The following is a 25,522-nucleotide window of genomic DNA, read 5'->3' as shown; positions in this document are numbered from 1 at the left end:
GCCCTTGCCCGATGGGTCTCGTCGACCTGAGCACCCCCCGGCCCCGGCCTGCGCCGCGCGCCCCTGCCCGCGCACACCGAGCCGCGCCGCCCGCGTCGCGCCGTGCGCACACCGCCGCCGCCGAGCCGTCTCATCGCCCTGCCGCACCATTACTCCACCTGCCCGACGCGTCGCGTCGCCCCTGTGCCGCACCGCCTTCCTGTGGCCGCTCTGCGACGCCCGCAAGCCGCCAAGCAAGCCCCGAGCGCCATTAATGGCCGCCCATCGACCTTCACCGTGCCACGCCACCTCCACCGCCTCGCTCCGTCTATAAAAGGAGCCCGAGCTGCTTGTCGTCGCCATCCCAAGCTCGCCAGGCCACCCAGCTCGCCGTTCTTGTTCCTCCCCGCTCCGATTTCCACCTCCCCTGTTTCGGTACAGGGCACAACTCCCTCGTCGATCTCCTCGACCAGGCCACCCCAGCTCGATTAGCTCGACGGTGAGCATCTCCACATCCCCCTCTTCCTTCGCCGAGCTTCGCTTTCCCCTTTCCCTTCCTACGTCGAGCTGCCCACGGAGCTCCTGGAACCGTAGCCATGGCTGCCATGGCCGGCCATGCCGAGCTCCCCATCTCGGCTGGAGAATCCCCGGAATGAGTAGCCCTCACCTCCCTCTTCCTCCCCATGCCCTTGGATTTGATTTTGGTGACGGGAATCCTCGAACGCCGAAGCTCCGGCGAGCTTCGTCCGTCTCCTATGGCGCCAGGCGTGTCCGTGGGGCACGAGCGCCTCTGCTCTCTGCTCCTATCCGTATTCCTCCACTCTCCTATTACTTTTTCTCTACCAGCCCAACTACATTCCATTGGCCCAAGTGCTGGACGAAAAGCCCAGGGGCCCAGCTCAACTCCGTTCACGCACAAGCAAGGCAATGAAGCACTCCGTCCGTTTATTCCAGCCCATTTTCGGAATTAATTAAGCCTCCAATTTTATAATTACATTATCTCACTCATCCAACCTCCGATTCAAGTGATTTTTGTCCCTAAATTCCTATAAAATCAAATACTATCCATTCATACTATTTTCATCTCTCCTTGAAACCTGGTTTAGCCCTTGAACACCTCTTTAACCTCTCATTTCATGCGCCAAAAATTCCCCATTTGCCCCAAACTCCACCACGCCCTTTCCAATATAATTTTGGCCATGCCATTAGAAAATCTCCCGGAAATAATACTTCTATCTCCATTTCTTGATTATTCTCCGATCCGAGCTCGACGATAAACATTTGTTTTCTTTTTTATTTATTGTTTGTTCGTGTATGCTTGTTGTGTGTGCTGTAGATCACGGTGTGACCGAGGAAGGACCCGTCTCCGAGCAGGATCAGTACCGCGAGCCCGAGCCCGAGGACCCGTACCGCGAGCAGGAACTTCCGGAAGGATTTGAAGACGGCAAGTTCAATCCCATCCTTTGATGCATGTTTCTGTCCTAGTTTTTATAAACACAACCCAATGGCCTGTTTAATAAAATTGCATATGTTTTGCTTGCATGAAAACACGGTTGGATAGCCACCCCTTGATTTGTGATAACCATTCCTTGACCACCAAGATTAATGTCTGATTTTGCTTGGACGTTAATCGATATTAGAATGCTTAGGGCTTTACTCATAATACAATTGATTTTATAAGGAAAATGTGTGCGTATAGGTTGGGATAAAAGTGGTGTTTTTGTAAAGAAAGCGCAGACGGGATGGACGGCATTTCTGTGTGATTTGCCGATTGGTGTGCTTGTGCCTGTGTGGCAGAGCGAGAAGGGAGACATCCATCTTGTCATGTCTAAGGACCGAGTTGGTGTGTCATCTCACCTAACTCTACTTTCGTGCAAACCACTCGACCGTTGAATGGGCAACGGCGTAGCATAAATCCCACTAGTTGGTGTGATAGCCATCAGGAGAGCTGAGAGCAACGGGTGTCTAAGGAGAAGGGATAAGCCCCGAGTGACTTATGCCCGGTTATACCTAAGTGAACGGTCAATGACCCCTTGGTGCAACCCGTGATGGCTAGTCAGGCTTAGCTATGGTGGGTAACGGCTATGTTAGGATCTACACCGACACGACGGTGTTCGAGTTGTGGTATCCTACTTGTGGGAAAAGTTGCACACCTCTGCAGAGATAAGAATCTATTCGAATAGTCCGTGCCCACGGTATTGGGCGAGTTATGGTGTGGTCACATAACTAGTGTTTCATTGGGATGGGCTGGTGTGAGTTGTTTTGGAATTGTGTCCGGCAGTTGTGCCGTGTGCTACGACGGACGGGGAGTCCGGTAGCAGTTTAAAAATTGGAAACTCCGTGTTACTTCTGAAATTGATTTTCATAAAGGCTTTCTTTAAAATAAACCCCTGCATGAAATATCGTTTTTCTGCAAATTAAACCGTAACCTTATCCTTGATTTACCTATGCATATTATTCTGATATAACCCCCCCTCCGTGGGTGTGATTGGACTTGCTGAGTACGTTTGTACTCACCCCACTCTTACTTTTTACAGAAGAAGATCCAGACTTCGTGCCAGACGACGCCGAGTAGGGTTACCGTTCTACACCCAACCTTACCTGTGGTACCGGCCCTGTCGAGATGCCTCCGCTGTCGCAGTACTCTGAACCCGTGGTAGACCCTATGTGGTTTGCGGTCTGGTGTTATGTCGTAGCTTGGTTAGTTATTATTATTATCTGTATCGAGTGTCCTCCAAGGTTTGTACGGTTTTGAACCATCTGATGTAATAAATGTGGCATCAGCCTCCTGGAACTGATGTTTTGTATCACATTTAAGTCTTCTCTTAGGAGGGGACGCTTCACACCTCCCTGGGCGCCGCCTCTACCACTACACGCCACCGTTCGCCCTGCACACCGACGCCCTCGGCACTCGCGCCGCTCCACGATGCCGGCAAGCAGCCAAGCTGCCCCCACGCCATTAAAGGCGCCCCGCGAAGCTCGCCGGCCGACACCAACGCGCCCCGCCCGCTCCACCGTGTTGCCACGCCTATAAGTAGGCCCTTCACCTCGCCTCCGAGCTGCACAACCGGTCCACCAGCTCCAGCTCTCCACCCCAGCCCTCTAGCGCCGCCGTCCCGAGCAGCTCCGCCCGCTGCCGCCGCCCCCCGTGGCTAGCACGGTCCGCTGCACCCCTCTCCTTGGTGAGTGAGGAAAAAGGATCCCATTGTCGCCCTCTCCCTTTTCCCCCATGAACGCCCGCGCCCTGGCCGCCCCTGCTCGCGCCACCGCGGCAGCCGCCTGCCCGCCGCGGCCATGGCCATCGCGCCACTCCCTGTGGCCCCCCTCCTCTGAAATTGTGGAGGGGAATCGATCCCCCGTGCCGCCTCCTCTCTCCTCCCCCTTTCCCCGGCCATTGCCGTGCCCAGGGCCGCCGGTGCCCAAGCACCCCTCCCCTGTTCTACGGGAAGAGAGGAGGAAGAAGAAAGGGCTATTTTTCCCAAAAGCCCCTCCCTTTCCTTCTATTCTATTAAGAGCCCTCCCACCTCTCTAGTTCTTTTCCAAAAGAAACCCTTCTTATTTTTCTACTCGCAAATAAACCCTCCACCACATAGAAATAATTCTGAATATGCCCCTGCCCCTTTTCAGAGTAACTTGTGTATTTCTAGAAATTACAACCAAGTCCTTTCTATTCCAAAAGTATTTACAAATAGGTCTCTGATCCCGGTTCAACCCCTAAATGTCTCTGTAACCTATCATTTCATGCGCAAAACATTCCCCGTTTGACCTGAAACTTTACCACATCATTCCCAACATAATTTCGGCCGTACCATTAGTAAATCACCCAAAAATATCACTCCTATCTTCATATCTTAATTGTTTCCAATTCGAGCTCAACGATAAAATCTTTATTTCTTTTTCTTTATTGTGTGCTTGTTTGTGTGCGTCGTAGATCATGGTGTGAACGAGGGAGAACCCATCGACGAGTAGTATTGCGAGCAAGCGAATGAGGACCAGTACCGCGACCCCGAACCCGATGGACAGTACCTCGATCAGGACTTCCCGGAAGGCTTTGAGAACGGCAAGTTCAATCCCATCCTTTGATGTATGTTTTGTCCCAGTTTTATAAACACAACCTATTGGACTATTTTACAAAACTGCATATGTTTTGACTGCTGAAAACATGGTTGGTTAGCCACCCCTTGATTTGTTATAACCATTCTTTGACCACCTAGATTAATGTCTGAATATGATTTATTCTGTTTGGATGTTAATCGCTGCTAGAACGTTTAGGACCTCGAATCCGGTACAACTTGTTCTATAAAAGGAAAATGTGTGAGTGTGTGGGAAGGGAAAATGTGAAATTTTCAAAAGATGAGTTAGATGGGATGGAGGACACTTCTGTGTGAATTGCCGAATGGTGTGCTCGTACCTGGTTGAGCAAGGAAGGGAGATATCCATCTTGTCACAATTAAGGACCGAGTTGATGTGTCATATTGCCTAGCTCCACTATCGTGCAAACCACTCGACCGTTGTATGCGGCAACGGCTTAGCATAAATCCCACTAGTTAGTCTGATAGCCATCAGGAGATCTGAGAGCAATGGGTGATCAAGGATAAGGGATAAGCTCTGTGTGACTTAAGCCCCGGTTAAAACCTCTGTGATAGGTCAATGGCCCCCTTGGTGGATCCCGTGTTGGCTAGTCAGGTCTAGCTAAGGTGGATAATAGCTATGTTGGGATCTGCACCGACACTAAGGTGATCGTGCTGTGGTACCCCCGCTTGTGGGTAAAGTTGCACACCTCTGCAGAGTTAAAATCTATTCGAATAGCCGTGCCCACGGTACTGTGCGAGTTACGATTTGGTCACACAACTAGCATTTCTTCTGGGAATGGATGGGATGGCGTGAGTTGTTTTGGAAAAGTGTTCGGCAGTTGTGCCGTGTGCTACGGTGGATGAGGAGTCCGGTAGTAAATTTAAAACTTGGATCCTGTGTGGTTCAACCCTATGTGTTACTCGGTGCGAGAAAGTTGCTTTGAAAATCCTTTTTCTTTCAAATGAACCCCTGCATAAAAATTAGTTTTCCGCAAATTAAACCCTAGCCTTATTCTTGATTTACCCTGTGCATTATATTCTGTTTATACCCCCTCCTTGGGTGTGGTTGGACTTGCTGAGTACGTTTGTACTCACCCCTTTCCTAATTTTTACAGAGGAAGATCTAGACTTCGTTCCCGAAGACGTTGAGTAGGGGTTCCATCCTACACCCAACTCTGCCTGTGGTGTTGACCCTATTCAGGATGCTTTCGCTGGCGCGATACTCCGAGCCCGAGCTGGATCCCATGTGGGTCGTGCTCTGGTGTATCACCGTAGCCTTTTTACTTCTTGTTTTTGTCTGTCTCGAGTGTCCACCTCCTCGGAAGATTGTACGGTGATGTACCATCTGATGTAATAAATGTGTATCAGCCACCTGGGACTGATATTTGTAACACATTTAAATCTTCTCTTATGAGGGGACGCTTCAAAGTTAGAGAACCAGGAGGCAGAAGCCAGCTCATCCATTAGCTGATCAAAGACCGGAACTGGAAACTTAGACTTCATAGTGAGAGCATTAAGGTGCCGAAAGTCCACACAGAATCGATAAGAGCCATCTTTCTTCTTGACAAGGAGGACAGGGGAGGAAAATGAACTGGAGCTTGGCTGGATCAATCCTTTCTACAGCATATCAGCGACTTGTTTCTCAATTTCATCGCGTAGCACAGGTGGGTAGCGGTAGGGGCGAATGTTCACTGGCCGGGCTCCTGGAATCAGAGGTATGTCATGGTCGCAGGCTCTGAATGGGGGCAACTCACTGGGTTCCTCAAACAACTCACCAAATTGATCAACAAGAAGCCGGATATCAGGTGGCAACAAGGACAACTCAGACTGCTGCACCACTGAATCGGTCAGAACACAGACTTGGATCAACAGGTTGTCAAGCTGTATGGGAAGTTCCCCTTGTAGAAGAACTGACTGGCCTTCATAAGAAATTTGCATCCATTTTTGCTGCCAATGTACAGTCATAGGACTAAATGCCTCAAGCCAGTCCATACCGATGATGATGTCGTAAGCAGTTAGCGGGAGCACCTTGAGATCGGACTGAAACCAAACCTCTCCAATGAACCATTGAGCCTGGGCTAGAACAGAGGTGCAAGAGAGGGTACTGCCACCAGCATCTTGTACAGATACAGGGGCCTATAACTTCTGGACACCCGAAAGCTGAGCCGCCAACTGACAACTGATAAAGGATGTTGAACTGCCCGAATCCACCAATATAGAAACTGGAATGTGCTGAATGGAGCCAGAGAATCGAACTGTGCGAGCAGCAGAGATGCCATTAACAACAGCCTTTTAAATTGCCAAGAACAAATGGTCAGAAGGCGCCTCCATATATGAAGTGCCCCGACCCAAAGATCAAGGCTAAACCATGTATTAATTACTGAATAAAGTCTCCGGCATAATACATGTTACATCAAGTGTAGTCCAGAGTCATACAGAGCTTTATTCAACATATACACGAGGGATAAAGCGACAACACAGAGCTACACAGAACAACCATAGGATAACGACTAGCATGATGGCATGGAGGACTAGCTCTTCATCCACCACGGCTCCACTCGATCAGCTTGGGTGCGGACACGATCTACTCGTAGTCTTCTGGCACAAAGTCAGGATCCTCTGGAGAATATCAATAAGGGTGAGTACAAAAGTACTCAGCAAGCTCCACCTCACCCTACGGGAGGGGACTGACATGCACGACACATAATAAGCACATTCTACTAATAATGCAACTAATGGTATGCAATCCTTCGCGACACAACCCACAGTAGGTAGCTCACTAGTTGTCAGGACCACACCGTAGCCTGTCCATACCGTGGACACGGACCATTCGAATGGATTATACACTCTGCAGAGGTCGTACACTGTACCCACACGCTCGACTGCCCGAACGGACAACCGACATAGCCGACACCCAGCCGTGGTCACGCCCTAGCCCGGCCGCACAAACCCTCGGGCCCTGACCCCAATGGTCTATACCCGTAAACCATCCCTGCGACCGTCAGGCCAACCAACGGGATTAGGCTAAGTCCAGCCCATACCGGAACCTGTGGTCATACTAAAGTAAGCTAGGTGAGATGTCAAAACAACTCGGTCCTTATGGTTCACCAGGGCAGCAACCATCCCTCAACATATCAACTCGAGCCTACCACCACGGTAGCACTCACTTGCCAGTCTACCACCACGGTAGCGCTGGCTCCAGCACACCCAGCTGCCCTGGTCTTAGCCAGATCCCTTCGTATACTAGTCTCAGCACTGGATATGCATGACTACTCAGATGCATGCATGAGCATACTCAATCACTCAAGTACTGGTATATGTAATCGATCCTAGACCCAAGCTACAGCTAGACGTCCTCACAAGGATGCAACTGCTCACGTAGGGGTCCATGAAACTTGCCTTCGCTTACGTATGCATCGGCGGCGGCGGCTTCCTGCTCGCGGTACGGGTCTTCTGGCTCCGGCTCGCGGCACTGGCCTTCATACTCCTTGGCAGGCTCCTCCTTGGTTACTCCGTGATCTACGGGCGAAAACAGCACAACCGGCAAACAAACGCAAGCAAGCAATAAAATAAGCTCAAATGGAGATGAAAATAGGAGGAATAGATAGTATATGATTTGAGGAGAGTTTAGGAAAAAGAGTTACGTGAAAAAGGAGTTGATATGAAGGAGATATTGAGTTTACAGTATTGGTTGGTATTTAATTCCGAAAATAGAATGATTTGGATTAAGTGCTCACAGCCTGGTGGGTGTTTTGGGCCTTTATTAGTATTGCAGAGTTAATGGTCGTGTAGCTGCCTGCCATCTCACCTTGGCGCGGAATAGCTCGAGGAAGAGGGTCAACTGTTGGAGCTTCGTCTCGTGAGTGAGCTGGGCTCGTGAGGAGTGGTTCAGCTAGCGGAGCGAAGCGGCTCGGTGTGCTTGGGCTGGTGAAAGGGCTCGTCCAGGCCTTGCTCCTTTTATAGGCGAGGAGAGCAACAGCGGCGTCGCGCAGGGACGGGCGACGGCGTGGGCTGCGGCAGCTCGTCGTCAACGCAAATAGTGGCAGTGCTGAAGGCGCGAGCGTCGAGGCGGCAAAGCCGGCGAGGACGCTGCAGCGGCGTGGGCGAGGTGGGGACGCGGAGGTGGGCGGCACGGCGTGGTGCCGACGGTAGTGCGCGGTCCCGTCGTGGGGCCGGCGTGTCACGCGTGCGCGAGCGAGAGCGAGCGCGGGTGGGGATGGCAGGGAGGGGGCATCGGGTTCTTTTATAGACGAGGTGAGGCGGTTCGCGCGGCGGAGAAAAAAATCTCGGCCGGCACTGTGCGCGACGACCCCGATTTATGGCGAGGTGGGTGCCGCCATATTTGCATGACGGGTTTAATATTGTGAGCACTCTTGCCGGCTTCCAGGAAATGGAGTGAGTCATGATGGGTCATTTCAAGGTCAATGGTGTGGGTACTCTGTGGCTTCCAGGGGATGATGAAGTTATGGCGAAGGAGGTAGGCACTGTCATGATTGTCTGGGAATTATGGCGTGGTACGGTGACTCGAGAGGCTTCTATGGAAAGAGACGAGATGATTTTTGTCATAGGTGCAATTATGCGTATGCTGGTTACTGAAGGGAACGAATGTACTTACGCAAGGCAAGAGTATGAAATAGTTTGCCTAGTAATTATGTAATACCTCATATAACGTTAGTATTATTTTACGTTACTAGTTTAATTGCAATATAAGTTTTATTTTAGTGATTGTTGGAAATTGAGGTGGCCCTACTAAGTTGAGGATCTACACCAACTCACTTCAGAGTCGGTCAGCTTCTAGTTACTTAGGGTACCGGGTCCTTTTGACGGCAGAGCCGCCTTTTGCTTCCGGGAGGCAGAGCCTACCAACAGATGAAGCTGGTTTCCGGGTGGCAGAGCCAACCTTCGATGAAGCCAGACCCTTTTGTGATCCCGGGTGACAGAGCCAACCTTCGATGGATCACAACTTATACACTAAGTACTAAGCTTAACCAGAAGACTAACACTTATAAAGACACTTACCTTATTGGAGTAACAAAGTTACGAAGGAACACACCTTGTGGTGGCTAACCTAGCACACTCTACCTATGCTCACTTCTACCATGCCCTTGGATGTGTGTGGGATGGAGTGGAGTAGTATGGCATGGCAAGGGGTGTCACCCTCCTTATATAGGCATCCATACCCTCTTAGATGAGTGACACATGTCACACTCTAGGAAGTTCCCTACAAATATCTATTTCTAGAAAATTCTAAATTTTACCATGACAAGAAAATATCCAAGCTTCATGTCTTCTTATGATTCTTGTGGAGCATTCTAGAACCGAGTCTCTTGTCCAACACGAACAAGTGTGATACCGAGTCTCTTCGCTCGATCACCGTCTTGCCACGCCTCCAAGGCTCCCGACAAGCAAAGGCTAAGTGACACCAAGTCACAAAGACGAGGTCACCGCCACCGTCTATCTCGAAGCGTCACCACGGCACCGTCTTCACTATCTTGGAGCTTTAACACCAAGTAGGGGCCTCCTTCCCTGCACAAAGTGTCGTTGCCACTCCACACCAAGTCGGAGGGTCACACGACGAGTACACAAGGTGCTTGCCGCAGCAAGGCTTTCTCTCAAGCTAGTTCTCTCAAGAACTAAGCCTAAACAAGCACTAAGCACTCTCACAAGTGTGCTTAAGCCTATATGATGTACAATGAAGCTATATGGTGGTTGGAGATGTTCTTGGGTGTGTGTGGGATGTCCAGCAACTCCAGCAAACTTCAAATGGACGGGGTGAGGTGTATATATAGGCCACCAAGTCTTGTAGCCGTTGCTCCAACGGTTAGCTGAAAATCTGCGTACCACCGGAAGAACCGATGCCTCTTGGCGGGGTAGCGTCGGTTCATCCGGTCACTCATAACCCGAAGTAGCCGTTGGACTCCTGACGGCTGACGCAGAGACCACCGGTTGAACCGATGCAATGCACCGATGCTTCACCGGTTCAACCGGTGCTGAAGGAATCTTTTCCTGGACGCTGACGTCATTACACTGGTGGTATGCACCAATGCACCGTCGGTTGAACCGGTGCTGAAGAAACTTCTTCTGGGCACTTGACATCGTCTCTGGTACAAAGGACGGCCATTGCACCGATGCACTTTCTTGGACCGTCGGTTCAACCGGTGCCTATAGGCTGACTTGGCTTCGATTCCCTTCTGCACCAAAGTATCATGGCGTCGGTTCTTCCGACTACCACCGGATGCTCCGATGCCCTGGCGTCGGTTCTTCCGGTGCTCCTGAATCGAAGAGCTTCCCGTAGGGGCGGCCCTTTGGGCCTAGCTACGCCTATCTTCTCTTTGTCATCACTTGACCCTAAAAGCCTGAGAATGGTCATCTTAACAATCATATTAGTCCAAATGTTGTGTGTGTCATTAATCGCCAAAACATTATATTGAAATATGGCATGAGAGGCCATTTTCGCTATACCGACCCAAACCCAGGCTCCCGGTAATGATTGTCGATGCGGTGCCCATCGGGGCCAACGGCCGGGTTACCGGCAAGCGAAGACGCCGCGGCCGCCACGGGGTTCGGGAGGATCCCCGAACTAGCTGCATGACGATCGAGGACCACTCAATCCAACTTGGCGGAGAGAGAGCCGATCTGGGACTTGACGTCGTCGACGGATCGAAGCTTGGTGGTGAGATTCGCGATGGCGGCGTCGATGCCGGGTTGCCAGGCGACGAGATTGTTGGCCGACTGTTCCACCAACCGGAAGCGGTCCCCAAGGGAGCCCTCCTGGCTGTCCACGCGCGATTCCACCCGGGCGAATCGATCGCCGAGCTTCTTCATCTCGTCAATCAAGGGCTTCGAGGTTGGATCCATGGCGCCGAGCTGTTTCTGGAAGCGAGTGTGGTGGGGATCCAGAGCGTGCGCAGGATCGCAAGTCTGATACCAGATGTTAGGATCAATCAGAGGTAGCGGGGATTCGGGTAGAAGAATGGAGTCTGGGAGAGGAAGCAAGAAATTGGATCGGCGGAGGACAGATTAACTTGGTGGAAAAGTTGTTGTTTACATCCGTGAGTTCGAGCTTGTCCGGCTCATTCACCTATATACATCATCTACTTCACCCACTCTGGGCCGCTCACTCGCTTGTTGGGCTTCTTCTGTCGCTTGGGCCTTGGGCTGGACTCTGATGGCGTCGGTGTAGTACTTGGGCTGCTAACACGGCGTGGGCGAGGCGCAGGCTACGTGGATTTTTTTTTGTGGTCGAGATAGGAGACGAAGCGAGCCAGGAGAGGGATTCGTACCACGGCGGCGGGGTGGGGAACCGGGGATGGCTCGCGTTGAAGCCTTCTGCCGTGGGTCGTCCGATTTCAAAGCAATCAAATCTGGACCATTCATTCAGGTGTGGGGGAATTATCTGTGTAGCTTTTGTTGGTGCACAAGGAAACAGGCTCTCAGCAGGGGCAGTTTTTGGGTGTAGTAATAGCAATGTTTAATCGGTTCTTTTAGGGTGTGTTTGGTTGGTGGGTCGAAATGGGTTGGGACGGGTTCGACCCACATCGACCCGTGTTTGGTTGGTGGGTTGTATGGGTTGGGTTGGTCCCTGGAGAGGAATATACTCCTTAGATGCGGGTTGAGTTGATCCGTCCGATTCGAGCGGACCAACTCGACCCACATCGACGTCGTCTTCCTCCGTGAGTCCGTGAGCGCGTGGGAGGCGTAGCCCAGCTCCGGCGCGCGCAGCCGTGGGCGTTGGCAGGAGGTGGGGCTGTGCGGCTCGCCCGTGGGCGAGGAGGAGGCGCCATGGCGACCATGGGGGCCGACCTCGAGCTGGGCGGCCATGGCGGGCGAGCTCGAGCTGGGCGACCACGGCGGCTCGCCCAGACGGAGCAGCGACGCACGGCGGAGCCAGCTATGGCGGAGCGAGGCGCAGCGGGGAGCTCGGGTCGCGTCGACCGGCTTCAACAGAGGAGCGAGGCGCAGCGAGGAGCTTGGGTCGCGGCGGCCGGCTTCGGCGGAGGAGCGAGGTGGGGTGGGGGGGCGTGGCCTGCGACGGCCGGCAAGGACGGGCTCCGCGCCAAGGAAAGAGGGGCGGCGCCGGCCAAGTTCGTCGAGCTCCCAGCGGAGGAGGGAGGAGTAGCGCCGGCGGAGCTCCGCGCGGAGCAGGGAGGAGCGGCGCCGGCCGAGCTCGTCGAGCTCCGGGCGGAGCGGCGCGCAGGGGAGGGCGGAGCGACCCGCAGGGGCGGGAGGCGTGCCGGCACGCGACGGGTGGAGCGGCACGCGGGGGCGGGAGGCGCGCCAGCACGCGACGGGTGGAGCGGCGCGCGGCGGTCGGAGCGGCGCGCGGGGGCGGGCGGAGCAGCGCCGGCGCGTGCAGGGCGGGGCGGGGCGGGGCTGGGCGGAGCGGAGGTGGGAGAGCTCGAGGAAGAAGATAAGGTGCAGAGGAAAAAAAAGAAAAAAACAATAGAGGATGACACGTGGGGTCCATATTTTACTGTTGCTAACGGAGTTAAATGGACATCCATCCCATCTTTACAAATCCCTCTAACCAAACAAAAAACTGGGTTCGACCCAACCCTCCAACCAAACACCAACTGGGTTCAACCCAACCCTAAAATCTGGGTTGGACCCGACCCGTCTCCAATCCAAACACATGCTTAGCGTGGGATATTTCTGCTGAGATGGAAACCCAAGGGAATGGAGTATATCTTTTGACTAAGGCCACGTCCAACGGCTGGCTCTTGAGGTAGCTCATAAATTTTTTAATAAGTGAACAGTTCCGAAATGAGGAGACGATCGCTCTGCGACGCGCTATGCTCGCTCGCAGACCGAGGTGCTCTCTCTCTCAGACACAGGATTCCATGGTACTGTGTAGCACTGTACTGGAATCGAATTACTGTAGCCACGAGCCAAGGTAGCTCGGACCGCTGGAGGAGGCCTAAACGGTGCATGCGTCACGTCAATTAAAGAGTAAAAATACTCTATATGTACACTATGTTCTATTGGTTGCGGTTGTTGGCTGGTGTTAATTTATTATGAGAGAAAATTACTGTTAGTTGTCTGATAGTTGGTTCTGTGTGAAAAAAAATATTGTTGTCTGGCTGGTGGGGGGCTGCTGAGGGTCCCAGCAGACTTATCACCCACCCCAAATTTTATAATGTTAGACCTAAACTTGCCCAACAAATTATTTTATAGTCAAATTTTTTTTATTTCAGAATAATTATTTTATTGCTAAAATAATTAAAAAAATATTTTGGAACAAAAAATTTGTTCTATAACAAATTTCGAAATAAAAATATTATTTCAAAATAAAAAAATAATTATTAAGTTTTTTGTGATGATTTGACTCCTATTATCGGAGCGATTTCTAACATTTTCCGGCTGGTGGAGTAGCCGGCGGAGGCGGAGCGGGGCGAAGCAAGAAGTAACGAGCAGCGGAGCAGGCCGGCCCGGCCCTTTCCTCCCCGCCCGCGGTCCTCCTCCCTCCAATCCAAGTGAAAACGGTTCCCCTTGTCCGCCACAGCTTTCTCCCCTCCCCATCGCATCCCCTCATCCAAACCCTTAGCCCGCCTCGCTTCTTCGGCTCTCCACCTTATCCAAACCCTAGCCCGCCCCGATCCACATCCACGGGTTCGCCGCAAGCGATGGCGGCGCCGGAGATCACTCCTCCTCCTCCAGTCTTTGGGGTTTCGTCTGTACCCGTTCGCACGGGCCAGCGAGATCTGGAGGATGCCCTAGCAGGTTCTCTTACGGGCGGTAACTTGCTGCCGTGGGGGGACGTGCTCCTCGCGGTCTCCAGATCCGCCGCCCTCTCCAGCGCGGACACATCTCCGCCCGACGGGGTTGCCGATGATGTTCCCGCGGCTGGCGCGCCCCCGCCATGCCTCCGCCACGTCGACCTCCAGGAGGGGCATCTGGCCGAGGGGGACTCGCTACATGTCTGCGTCGACCTCCAGGAGGGACATCTGCCCGAGGGGGACGCGCTCCAGGCCTGCTTCCGCGGCGGCCGCGTCGACCTCCAGGAGGGACATCTATCCGAGGGGGGCGCGCTCCAGGCCTGCTTCCACACCCGCCCCGTCGACCTCCAGGAGGGACATCTGCCCGATGGGGACGCGCTCCAGGCCTGCTTCCGCAGCCGCCGCGCCGACCTCCAGGAGAGAACGCCCACAGAGGAGTCAGGTCCGAGTTCCATACTTGCCAACAGTCACACCCGAGCACCGCAGATGAGGTCACCAATGGGAAACCTCCCTCACGAGCTTGTCGCTAAGATTGCTAGATTTGTCATTACATCCTCTATCAGAAGCGCAATTGCTATGAAGCTATGCTGCAAGTCTTGGAATAAGTCTTTTGAAATTAGTGGTCCAATTCTTGTTCATACTAGGAACCACCCCACATGTCCAGCCATCACGTTACTTAAGATCCCTGCCCACCAGGGTCTGCAAGAACCATTTAGATTTGAGGTAGTTGACTGCTTGTGCCCACCTCCACAACAAAATATGTGTTGGGGCTCCAGTCAGGGTCTATTGGCACTAAAAAATGTAAGGAACAACAAGGTTTGTCTACATTGTTTCACTTGTGGTTATGGAAGAGACCTACCAGATCCACCACAAGAGCACACTCCAAAGGGCATATACCTTCAGGGACTTTCTGTATTTGCTGTCTTTACAGAAAATGGTCAGTTACAAGTGGAACCTTGTGATCTGGAGCTTGATAGAACTCTCCTGTACCGTCTTCGCCTTCATGTTGGTTCACATGCTGAAGGAGGTTTGATTGATAGAGAGATTGATGGCGAGGATGTGGAGCTTGGACTTTTTCTGAACTGGTGTTGGGATTTATACCCTGGAACAGAGGGCTTCGTTCCCATGCGCTCAGTTAACTTTATGACAGGAGTTACATTTGCTGGTGCCACTGCTACCAACGATCTCATATTAGACAGAATCGGCAGACAACAACACCAACCCTTCATAGTGATAAGATTAGCAGAGCAACTTCATTTGGATGCTTCGATGGTTACTTGGATGCAGAATGGGCAACACATATTTTTGTGCGGGCCCTCAGCTTACTTTCTTATCTTGACAAGATCAATCCTGAACATAAATGAGGTTGGTGTGCGCTGCTTTAGGATTCAACATAAGGGTGGTCGAGTTAACATGGTGGAGGTGGATTCCATTGGACCTTACTCAGTGTATCTTGGTGCAAACCAACCTCTGGTTCTTAATTCAATGGATGGCTTGCTAGGACGTCGTCAGAATACAGTATATGTTGAAGACAGTGATGGTATAGTTCGGACTTCAAGAGTGCTTGCAATTGATATAGGGACGCAGGAGGTTTGGGAGATACCATTTCCAGATGATATGGCCGTTGAACCAATGGATCCTCCAGCTTCGTGGACTGCTGTATTTGATGACATCTGTCATGTTGGAATCGTTGGATAGATAGATTTGCTACTGCGCAAGGTCAGTTCTTTGTTCTGTTCTGAAATGTTATTTTGTTCTGTGTACACTTCTCCTTTAAGTGGATCTTGAAGGTGTCCCAAGATATTCAAAGATTTGCCATGTTAGTTTTAATAAATTATTAAATGTTTATCTTTGTTGTACATTAGAAAATTTGTCAAACTGCTTTAAATTCATATGGCGCTTTAAATTCATATGGCATTTTAGAAAATTTTCTAAAATGTTATTTTGTTCTGTGTACACTTCTCCTTTAAGTGGATCTTGAAGGTGTCCCAAGATATTCAAAGATTTGCCATGTTAGTTTTAATAAATTATTAAATGTTTATCTTTGTTGTACATTAGAAAATTTGTCAAACTGCTTTAAATTCATATGGCGCTTTTACTCAAATTGCAGGGTTGCTGAGGTTTGAGGTGGATGATGTGTGGAAAGCTTCTAACTACTGCTGTTGGCGTACCACTGTTGTATCATCAGGATATGTTTTCATAATTGCCATTGACGATACTACTGCTGTGTCTGTGTGGTGCAAATCTTGACGACCATGTTCTTGTGTTGCTTTGCGGGGATGCGCCAAGTCGTATACTAGCTACAAGCTGTGGAGCGATCTGAATATAGGAGTATTGTTGCTTTGATTCGACTCTCAACTTTGACTTGCCCTTATTTGTTTCTTTCTGTATGTAGCTTGCAGTGTACAGTCTTTGCGTTTTAATGAAGGTTTTGGTAGCAATCTCCCATTCAAAAAGATAAGAGAAGCCAATTAAAATAGCAGAGCAGATTAATTTCCCGATTGAGCCACTAAGTTCAAGATATTGAAACTATGGCACTGTGTCATATAGTCCAGTTAAATGCATTACTTGAAGTCTGGTATAAGAGAATCAGGATTTGTAACAATATTCTTAAAAAATATATGCAACTTAAGGAAGTAAACCACCTGATTAGTACCGATCAGATAGAGATGGAATTCATTGAGGCCACTGATAAGCCAAACAACAATGGAAGTATATATGATCAGCGCAAAAGAGTATGCTTCCTTGCGCAAGGCCATCCAGTAACTGAGGCAGGGTTTCCCTCTGCTCTCTCGAGTGGCAGTTAACTACAGATGCACTTGTTTGGTTCGCTGGAATTATCCTGGAATCGTATAGCATAAATAATGTTAACTGGGCTAGTCGGCTTCCTTGTGTAACAGCAATGATGCACAAACAAGTGTTGTGCCATTGGTTCTTGCTTGGCGTGTCATTCTGTTGTCACTAGCTGATGCATCACACCTAGCTGTAGTATGTTTTTGCTGCGTGGAGACTGGATATATAATTAATTGTAGCCATGACGAACCATCCATTCATCCTGGAATCGCATGGGCATGGGGATGATGCTGGGTTAGCAGCAAGGGTTTTGCTGCTTGGTGTGGTGTGAAACTGGTCCAGCTAGCAGTAGCTGTTCTTCCTTCTAACTAAAGTACACATTTTTTAGAAAAATAGTACAGACGCAGATGCTCATAAACACGCATACACACTCATCTCTATGAATACACGCACGCAACCCTACCTTTATGAGCACCTCCGAGAGACTGAGCCGGCAAATTCTCGAGATTGACGAAGCCACCACAGGCGCTTCGCTGTCGACGGGAACGTCGTCTACCACTGAAAGCACAAACGTTGTTAAATCCTAGAAAATTCGCTCCCACGGGGAGTGGAAGTGTGGAACCCAGGACCTCAAGTGCTACTGAGACTCTTGTAACCACTAGGCTACCAGCCCTTTCGCCTAACTAAAATACACGTTGCGACCTTTCTCAAAAAGGGAGTCGCCGTGGTTGGCCGGGATGACTATATATCGCCCATGCTACAATTTGCAGAGCCATCTTTTGAAGCCAATTGTCGGCCGGTTTGAATAATTTCAGCCTAATAACACTGTTAGTATGTAGCAAGCGTGTTTGCTGTGGGCTGCATGTGCGTGCGTGCGTGCACGCGGGTTGACCCAATGCACCTGCGTACACACTGACAGACATGTATCAGCTGTCGCAGGCGCTATGCTATTAAGTATTTATTTTTTCCCTATTCTCGTCGCTTTCTTTCTTATTATTCAATTGCTAGTAGTTTTTATTTTCCTTTCTGCATTTGGTGCATGAACGCTGGTCATTGCCTGAGTAGTATTTTCTTTTTTTTTTCTTTCTTCTTCTCTCGTGCTCTTCTTTTCCATTTCTTTCCTTACAATTTTTATTTTACGTACGATTTTAATTTTGTTCTTTCATTTTTTGTTTTATCCTTTTTTCTATCGATCTTATTATTTTATTCTTTATTTATTTTGTCGAGAAGTGACGATACCATTTTTCAATCCTCTTAGTGTAACCAAATCTTTTCTTTTATTTTCTTTCATTATTTATTTTTCTCTCTTCTAATATATATTTTCTTCTCTTTCCATATTTTACTTTTATTTTCATTTTTCTTTCTTACATTTTACGTTGACTTTTTAAATTACATTTTTTATTTGGTATCTTCAGTTATTTTTTATCCTAAAATTATTATGTGAGTTCATACCACTTATTTTAAAATTTATATCCTTTCTTTCTCTAACTTTAAATGAGAATATTACTTACTTAGTATATATTTGGTATATTTGGCGGCTCCATCTATTCCAAATTTGGTATTACTTAGTATATTTTTTATAAAGATTCTTTTCTTATTGTAGATTCATAAATTGGTGTGTGAAATGATTTATTTTCTTTATATACTAGTTTGTTTTAGCATGTGTATATATTCTTATAAAACTATTTTTTATGTGTGAATATTATATATTATATTATATATATGAGTGTATTGTAGATGTAATTATTTTCATTAAAAAGTATTTCTTCGCTTCGTAGATTAAATTGTTCTGTCACGCTGACTTATTTGTTCGCAATATTCATTTTTAGTATTTATCCTATATAATCAAATGTTCGTGATGTTTAATATTTTGTTCGTTGTAAATTATTATTTGTTCATTATGTTTAATTATTTTATTCATAAAAATAATTATTTGCTCGTGTTGTTAAATTATTTTGCTCCCAGGATATGAAATTAATTATTAATTATTATTTTTTAAAAAAGATCATACAAACATAGACAAGTGTGGTTTTGTTTTAAAGATCTTATTATAAGAAAGATAATAGTGTAATTTAAATTTAATTTAGATGCTCCATTTAATAGTTATAATTTTTTTAATTTCAAATTTTGCATGCACATGGATGCCGTCATGATCTCTTGCATGCATACATGCATTAAATCTCTCTCCTCTTTAACCGCTAATCTATACAAACAGTCATGATCTCTTTGCATGCATGCATGCATTAAATCTCTCTCCTCTTTAACCGCTAATCTATACAAACAGTCCGTATCACTGTATTATTGGGCTGATGGCCCATATAACCTGTTCTAATTAGATTGTTCAGGTGATAGATGGTGCTGACATATAGCCCCGCCCGTGGTTGGCTGGGGACGCGGCTGGCCGGATCACACCGCTCGCTATTGCTGGTTTAATTTTCCGGCCGGCGATGCATCAGCATTAAGGCTGGACGAAAAACTCGAAACTCGCTAGCTCGCTCGACTCGCTCGTTATTAGCTCGGCTCGAGCTCGACTCGTTTTATAATGAGCCAGCTCGTTTTATAACAAGCCAGCTCGCTTTATAATGAGCCAGCTCGAGCTGGCTCGCGAGCTGCTCGCGAGCCATAACGAGCCAAGATAAATAACAAATATTGTATGAATTAGTTGAAACGATCAACGAATAATGGTTGATCATGGTCATGGACGATAACATACTTATATTTTTTATTATAAAATTCACATTATTTTATTTATTTTACTTTAAATATGCATGTGATGTGTTTTTTTATAGATTTACGGTTATCATCTCTATGTAAATATTTTTATACTCTGGCTCGCGAGCCAAACGAGCTAGCTCGAGCCACTAACGAGCCGAGCCGAGCTAGCTTTCTGGCTCGTTTGTATAACGAGCTATAACGAGTCGAGCCATAACGAGCCGAGCTATAACGAGCCGAGCCACTAACGAGCCGAGCTGGCTCGATATCCAGCCCTAATCAGCATCATCCAGTCACCCCTCCCTCGGCTACGACTGCGACCGGTATTTTCTAATCTTTAAAGACGCACCGCTCGGGGCACGCTCATATAGTTCACGATAGTAAAAAAAAATTTAGCCGTTTGATCTATATCCTGCGGTGGTCATCTTTCACCCGGTTGCTGAAAAAAAATCATTTTCTAATCTTTAAAGACGCACTGCTTGGCGCACGCTCATGTACTCCACGATAGTAAAAAAAAATTAGTCGTTTGATCTATTGTAAGGATCGATGAACCAAGAAGGGGTGAATTGAGTCTTTTTCAAAATTTTAAAGCAATAAAAACAACCTTAACCTATGCAAAGCTAGTGAGGCTCAATTCACCAACCGGCTTAACTAAACAAACTACACAAGTTTCTAAAGAAAAAAAACTAAGTAAGGTAGAGCTAAGTTATGACCTCTAATGTCAAGCACATGAAAAGTTGCATGAAAGTAAATGCTTGAAATGAACGAGTGGACAAGAGACAACCGGATTTTTCCCGTGGTGTCGATGTGTTGGCACACACCCCTAATCCACATTGTGACACTCACTAAGAGTCTTGTCACCTCCCATGTCACCGAGACTTGGGCGCTCACTAAGAGTCTCCGTTCACCATCCCGGCGTGGTGGAGCTCAAGCCACGTACACACTTCTTCGGGCTCCCACAATCCTTGGCAAACTCCGGAAGAAACACCTTCAATCACCAAGATCGTCTAGGTGCTGCCAAACATTAAGAGTAACAAGCTCCTAAGCCTTCACTTGACCTACACTCAGTTGGCCCTAGTTTAAGCACACTTGCTACACTTGCAAAGGATGAGTTCTTCAAGGTTGAAGCACAAACTAAGCACTAGATATTCTCTCTTTTGCTCAAAGCTCTTTCTCTTCTTCTCAAGGGTGGCCTCAGGTTTTCAAGGTGTCAAAGGCAACTGAAATGAGCCAGAGGGTACCCTTATATAGAGTGGAGGAGGTCACATAGCCGTTGGAAGTTTTCTGCAGAAAAACCGTGACCACTGGAAGAACCGACGGTATAGAAAGTATAGGCATCGGTTCAACCGGTCTCTCTGTGTCAAAGAAGTAGCCGTTGGAGTTCTGACACAGTATCCACGCTTGCGTCATTGCACCGGTGCATGCTCCGTAGGGGCATCGGTTCAATCGGTGCTGAAGAGGTTCACTGACCAACTCAAACAAGCGTTCTGGAACAAAGTACATCCAATGCACCAGTGCTTTGATTCTGAACCGTCGGTTCAACCGGTGCTAAAGAGAAGTTGGAGTCCACTAAAATATGCTCCCTGGAACAAAAGACTTTCATTGCACCGGTGCTTTGATTTCGTAGCGTCGGTTCAACCGGTGCTGAAAAGAGGTTGAAGTCCACCAAAACATGCTCTCTGGAACAAAAGACTTTCATTGCACCGGTGTTTATCTTTTTGACCATCGGTTCAACCGGTGCTAAACTTGATTTCTGCCTTTATCCAGAGAAGATAGACCGACAGGGCATCGGTCCTTCCGCCATGCATCGGATGCTCCGATGCTGGGGCACCGGTTCAACCGGTGCTACTGATTTTCTTTGTTTTCAACTGTTTTGACTTGGATTCGAATGTGACTTTGATTGTTTCTTCTTCCAAGAGTTGTGTTGACTTTTATTGACCATCTTTTGCTGTTTTTAAGTGAGTGTGCAAGATTTCTAAGGCCAACTCAAGTTTGATCAAGCTACTAACTCATGAACCCCTCTTAATAGTACGATCAAGAACTAAAAACTATAAAATCTAACTAAATCAAGTGTCCTTCATCTCCTTATGACACTTGAGACTAGAAAAGTCCTTTTATCTTTGAAATTGAGTCCTTGGTACGCATGATTGTTTCGAATGAGGTTCTTCTTTCATATTTCATATGAGACTAATCCAGTTATTGAGCTTCTCTTTAAAACACACATTAGTCACATACAGTTGTCATAAATCACCGAAACTTAACATTAGCATCTATTGGGCTAGATGCGCTACATCTATATCCTGCGGTGGTCATCTTTCACCCGGTTGCTGTAAACAAAAATTCATTCGCGAAACATCCGGCAGCCTCGACGCTGCCCCGACCTCTCCGATGGCGCTCGAGCCGCGATGGATGGGAAATTTCTGCCGCCGCCTGCGGACCTGCGCTCCACTGCTGCCGCCTGCACGCGGACCTCCCCAAACCCTAGCCTCTTTTGTTCCCCCCGCACCTTCATTGCTGCCGCCACTGCTTCCTTCACCAACGCCGATCGCCATCGAAATTCGTCGTCTTCGGTGATCCTCCCTTCGATTCACCGCGGCTACACCTTCACCTTACCCTCCTCGGCCTGTTTGAGCCCTCACCCGCTCGATTTCTCCGCCGCACAGCGCTCCCGGCGACCACCTCCGCCCGCCGCCGCCATCCACCGAGGATATCCTTGGCCTCAGCGCCAGCGGCGATGGGCAGAGCGGTCCAACACGCCCACGGGCGGGCCCTTCCCCATGAGTAGCTTCTTTTTCAAGGCTTCGCCTCAAGAGCCGCAGACGCTGACCTCTCCTTACCGTGTGCCTCTAGGGTCGTCGTACGTCTTCTCAGCATCACAGCCACCGCAACTAGCGGGAGCAAGAAGCGGCAGCGGGAGCAAGTTGGCCTCACGCTGCATGAGACCCCGGCAATGGGAAGAAGAGACGTCGCTGCTGCAGAAGCTTCCCAAGACGAACTCATCTGACAACAACGAGTCCTCCCGCTCGGGCAACATGTCCAGATGGTGCTGTTTGTTCATCACTTTGCTGGCCAAGGTGGCCAACTGACCAATCAGGTACGGCCGTGCATCTTCACTTTCTGATTTCTTTGCCTCCGTGCGTCTATGAATTCCATCCCATGCTGCCTAGAAGTGCTTCGTCCATGGAGGATTTACACAATGCGTTTGATGGCTTGCTTTTGCAATCGTTGCTTCGGGCCTTTGGCCATAGAGGATGCACGCTATGTGTTTGATGGTTTGCCTCTGCAACACAGACCAATTAACAATGTGAAATTAAGCTAACAAGGAGTCCTATTTGATGGGGAAAAAGGGACACATCCAGGCTATTTGTCTTCTCTAAGTTAATGTTTCTTGCTCGAATATGGATTTTATTTTTATTTTTGAAGCAATAATTTAAACAAGTTAAAAGTACCTTCGATATGATGCTCCTTTGTTGGTCTCACATAAAAAAAAGTTAAGTGAAAAAGCACATATTTGACTGATTGGTCTCCCATTAAAAAAAATTTAAAAGATTTTGTTAGAATGCTAAATCACAGTTAATATTTTCTCATGTTCAGAACTAACCTTACGACTGATTGGGATATCGACATATGCAGATTGGTATTTGGAGTTTCAGGTATCTGTAAAACACAATTGGTTGAATAGAACCATGCAATACTCACCACAAAAAAAAGGGATGCATATTTCAACAAAAGTATTTTTTTGAGCAACCAAAAGAAGTATTTCATATTGTTCTTTTTTTTGTTGAAAATGCATAAGTATGGCAACAGATAAAGGAAAAGGGTGGTAGCTAATATGCTCCTTCAGTTTGTGGTGGAGTGATGCCTGCTGTTCAAAAATCCTTATTTATGTTAAGCTATGTTAAGCTAATCACACATTAGAATTTAACTGTCGGCTCTGATTTTAACTTTCTTATTCGATTACGGTGTCTGCAAGATCCAGCGCTATAGTTCCAGGTAAGCAAGAAAAACATCCTATTCCAAAGTTGTAAATACAGTTAAGAACTATAATTTTTTTCTTATATTTGAGAGTGAACATGTTTCATTATCTTTAGCTTGAAATACACGGATAGTGAAGGCTTATCAGCCAATTGAATTGCAACCTCTCCACACAGTGAATTTATATAGTATGAAGGGATTGTGTTTTTTTTTAGATTAAGGGACAACCCGGTCTTGAACATTCACAGGTGAATGTCGACGACCACAAAAAATATATATCTGGCCATAAAACCAGAAACTTACATGAGTACTTAGACTCCAAACCTCCAATCGAGGAACACAAAAGACAAGAAAGGAGAACATAAAAAAGAAAACAAAAGACTAAACTTTGAACTTCTTCTAGATCCTTCCTTTAACCTTGCTTTGGTCCTCATGTCTTGTGATCTAGAAACCGTACTGAGTCGATCTCTACCACGCCCATAGATTATACACTGTCATTGCTCGAAGTTGACCATGGTGTCGCAAACAAGGACTCCAAGACGACGCCTCAAGAGGAGAGCAACATTACGATGCTGCCGCCACCCGAACCAGCGAGTTGGTTTTTCTGTTTTCACTTGAATCTGTCCCTGCAGGTTGAGATCCTTGTCGGGATGGATGACGCCCCCAACGGGGAGAACGGTGCCCTCGGACGTCGTCGTCATCACCGCCAGCAGGAACACGGCAAGGCTTTCGCCTGGAGAATCTCATCCACTGCAAGCACACAACCCGACACCTCCCGGAGCAGCGCCGCCCCATCCTTCCCTCGCGAGAGCCGCGTCGCAGCATCACGTCGCCCCTCGCCGTGCCGTTGCCGTAGCGTGGCCGATGTTATGGCCTGGCCGCCACCCGCACGCGCACATCGCCGCCGGGAGCACGCAGGCTGAATGTCATCAGACACGCTCTGCACCTCGCCGGCCGAGCCGCAGATCCTCACACCGACCGCTGAAATGGGCCATCTCCCCCCACCAGATCCACCCCTGGCCTTGCCGGATCCGGCCGCCGAGGCCACAGATCCGAGCACCAGTGGCCGGTGACGAAACGCGCCGCCGCCGGGGGAGCCCCTGCCCCGAGGAGCAGCAGGGAGAAGTCCCCGTCGCCATCATCCTCACGACTGCGTGGCGTTGCCGGCAGCTCGCTCCTGTGACGGCGAGAAGGCAAGGAGAGGGAGGAGGGGCTAGCGGCGGCGTAGGGCGGGTCGCCGCCCGTGTCACCGAGACAGGGCGACGCGGGAGCCTTTCGTCTGCCTTTGGAACTTGGTACAGCATGAAGGGATTGTGTAATGTATCTATATGTTTTTTCAGTTTTTTTTGCAGTGTGATAAATAAGAGCTTTGATGCCAGTCACAATAGCAGTTGCATGAAGTTTATTCTAACTTTAGTAGATAGGAAGATAAATTTATTTGAACTTGAGTGCTTAGTATTGCTTTGAATGTTGAATGAACAACACAGGTGAGTGCAAACAAATCAGATATGTTATTTTGGTCACCTTGAAACTGCAGGCGGTATGCACATGGATAGATATCATTGACATAGGGTCAGTGGACGCCCTCTGAAGGCTGTATGTTCCCTTTGCAAATTATCTGTCTAATTTTAGACAAGCAAAAGGCAAAGGCTATTTCTAATTGCGGATTCTCAGTTTCTCACTGGCTTATATTGTTGACACAAAGTTCATACACAATGACATTGATTCTTGTGGAGCGAAGACGAGGCCATGTGGGAAGGTGAAGTTGTTGGAGGGAGGGTCATGTGGTGGAAGGATCTCTCATCGGCGGAGGCGTTCGTGGGGGGTGGCGCCCAGAAGTCCAGGACGTCTGCATCATCTACCTCGAGACCTTCTCCAGCAGCAACCCCTCTGCGGTACTGCTCCCTGCTTCCCTGCTGCCGTACTGAAGGAGATGGAACTTCGATTTGGGTTATGCCTTGCTGGGGCTCTTTAGCATGCTTGCTCTTTCTTGCTCGTGCTTGGCGCAGGTGACCATCTGATCTGCAAACACACTGTCCATCTCCAGGGCGTCCTTCAGTGGTGAGCACCTGCTCTGTAAACCTGCAGCTGCTTCCTGATGTGCAACATCTTTCTACAGTTCTTCAAGTTCTTTTGATATCTGTGTTGCTAGGATCATAGTGGTTTCATCTAGGACTGCATAACCATTTTGTGGATATATTTCCTAATCTTTTTTTCCCTTGTACTGCTGTTTCTAAAAGAAGAAGTTGCTCAAAAAAGAAGAAGAAGACGAAG

The 25,522-nt window shown here is 48.5% G+C and overlaps 1 protein-coding gene across 1 annotated transcript; it reads left to right on the top strand.

The window, feature by feature from the left end:
* The first annotated feature begins 13,506 nt into the window (after positions 1–13,506).
* On the top strand, positions 13,507–16,224 carry LOC120643468. Its single transcript, XM_039919833.1, has 2 exons — positions 13,507–15,487; positions 15,879–16,224. Exon 1 carries the CDS (start codon positions 13,676–13,678, stop codon positions 15,464–15,466), a length of 1,791 nt encoding a protein of 596 aa, XP_039775767.1. The 5' UTR covers positions 13,507–13,675; the 3' UTR covers positions 15,467–15,487; positions 15,879–16,224.
* Positions 16,225–25,522: the final 9,298 nt, after the last annotated feature.

The sequence above is a fragment of the Panicum virgatum genome, chromosome 8K (genome assembly GCF_016808335.1).
Source record: "Panicum virgatum strain AP13 chromosome 8K, P.virgatum_v5, whole genome shotgun sequence".
NCBI classification, from domain to species: Eukaryota; Viridiplantae; Streptophyta; class Magnoliopsida; order Poales; family Poaceae; genus Panicum; species Panicum virgatum.
Note: the sequence above shows the minus strand (reverse complement) of the source record. Positions and strands in the feature narration are given on the sequence as shown.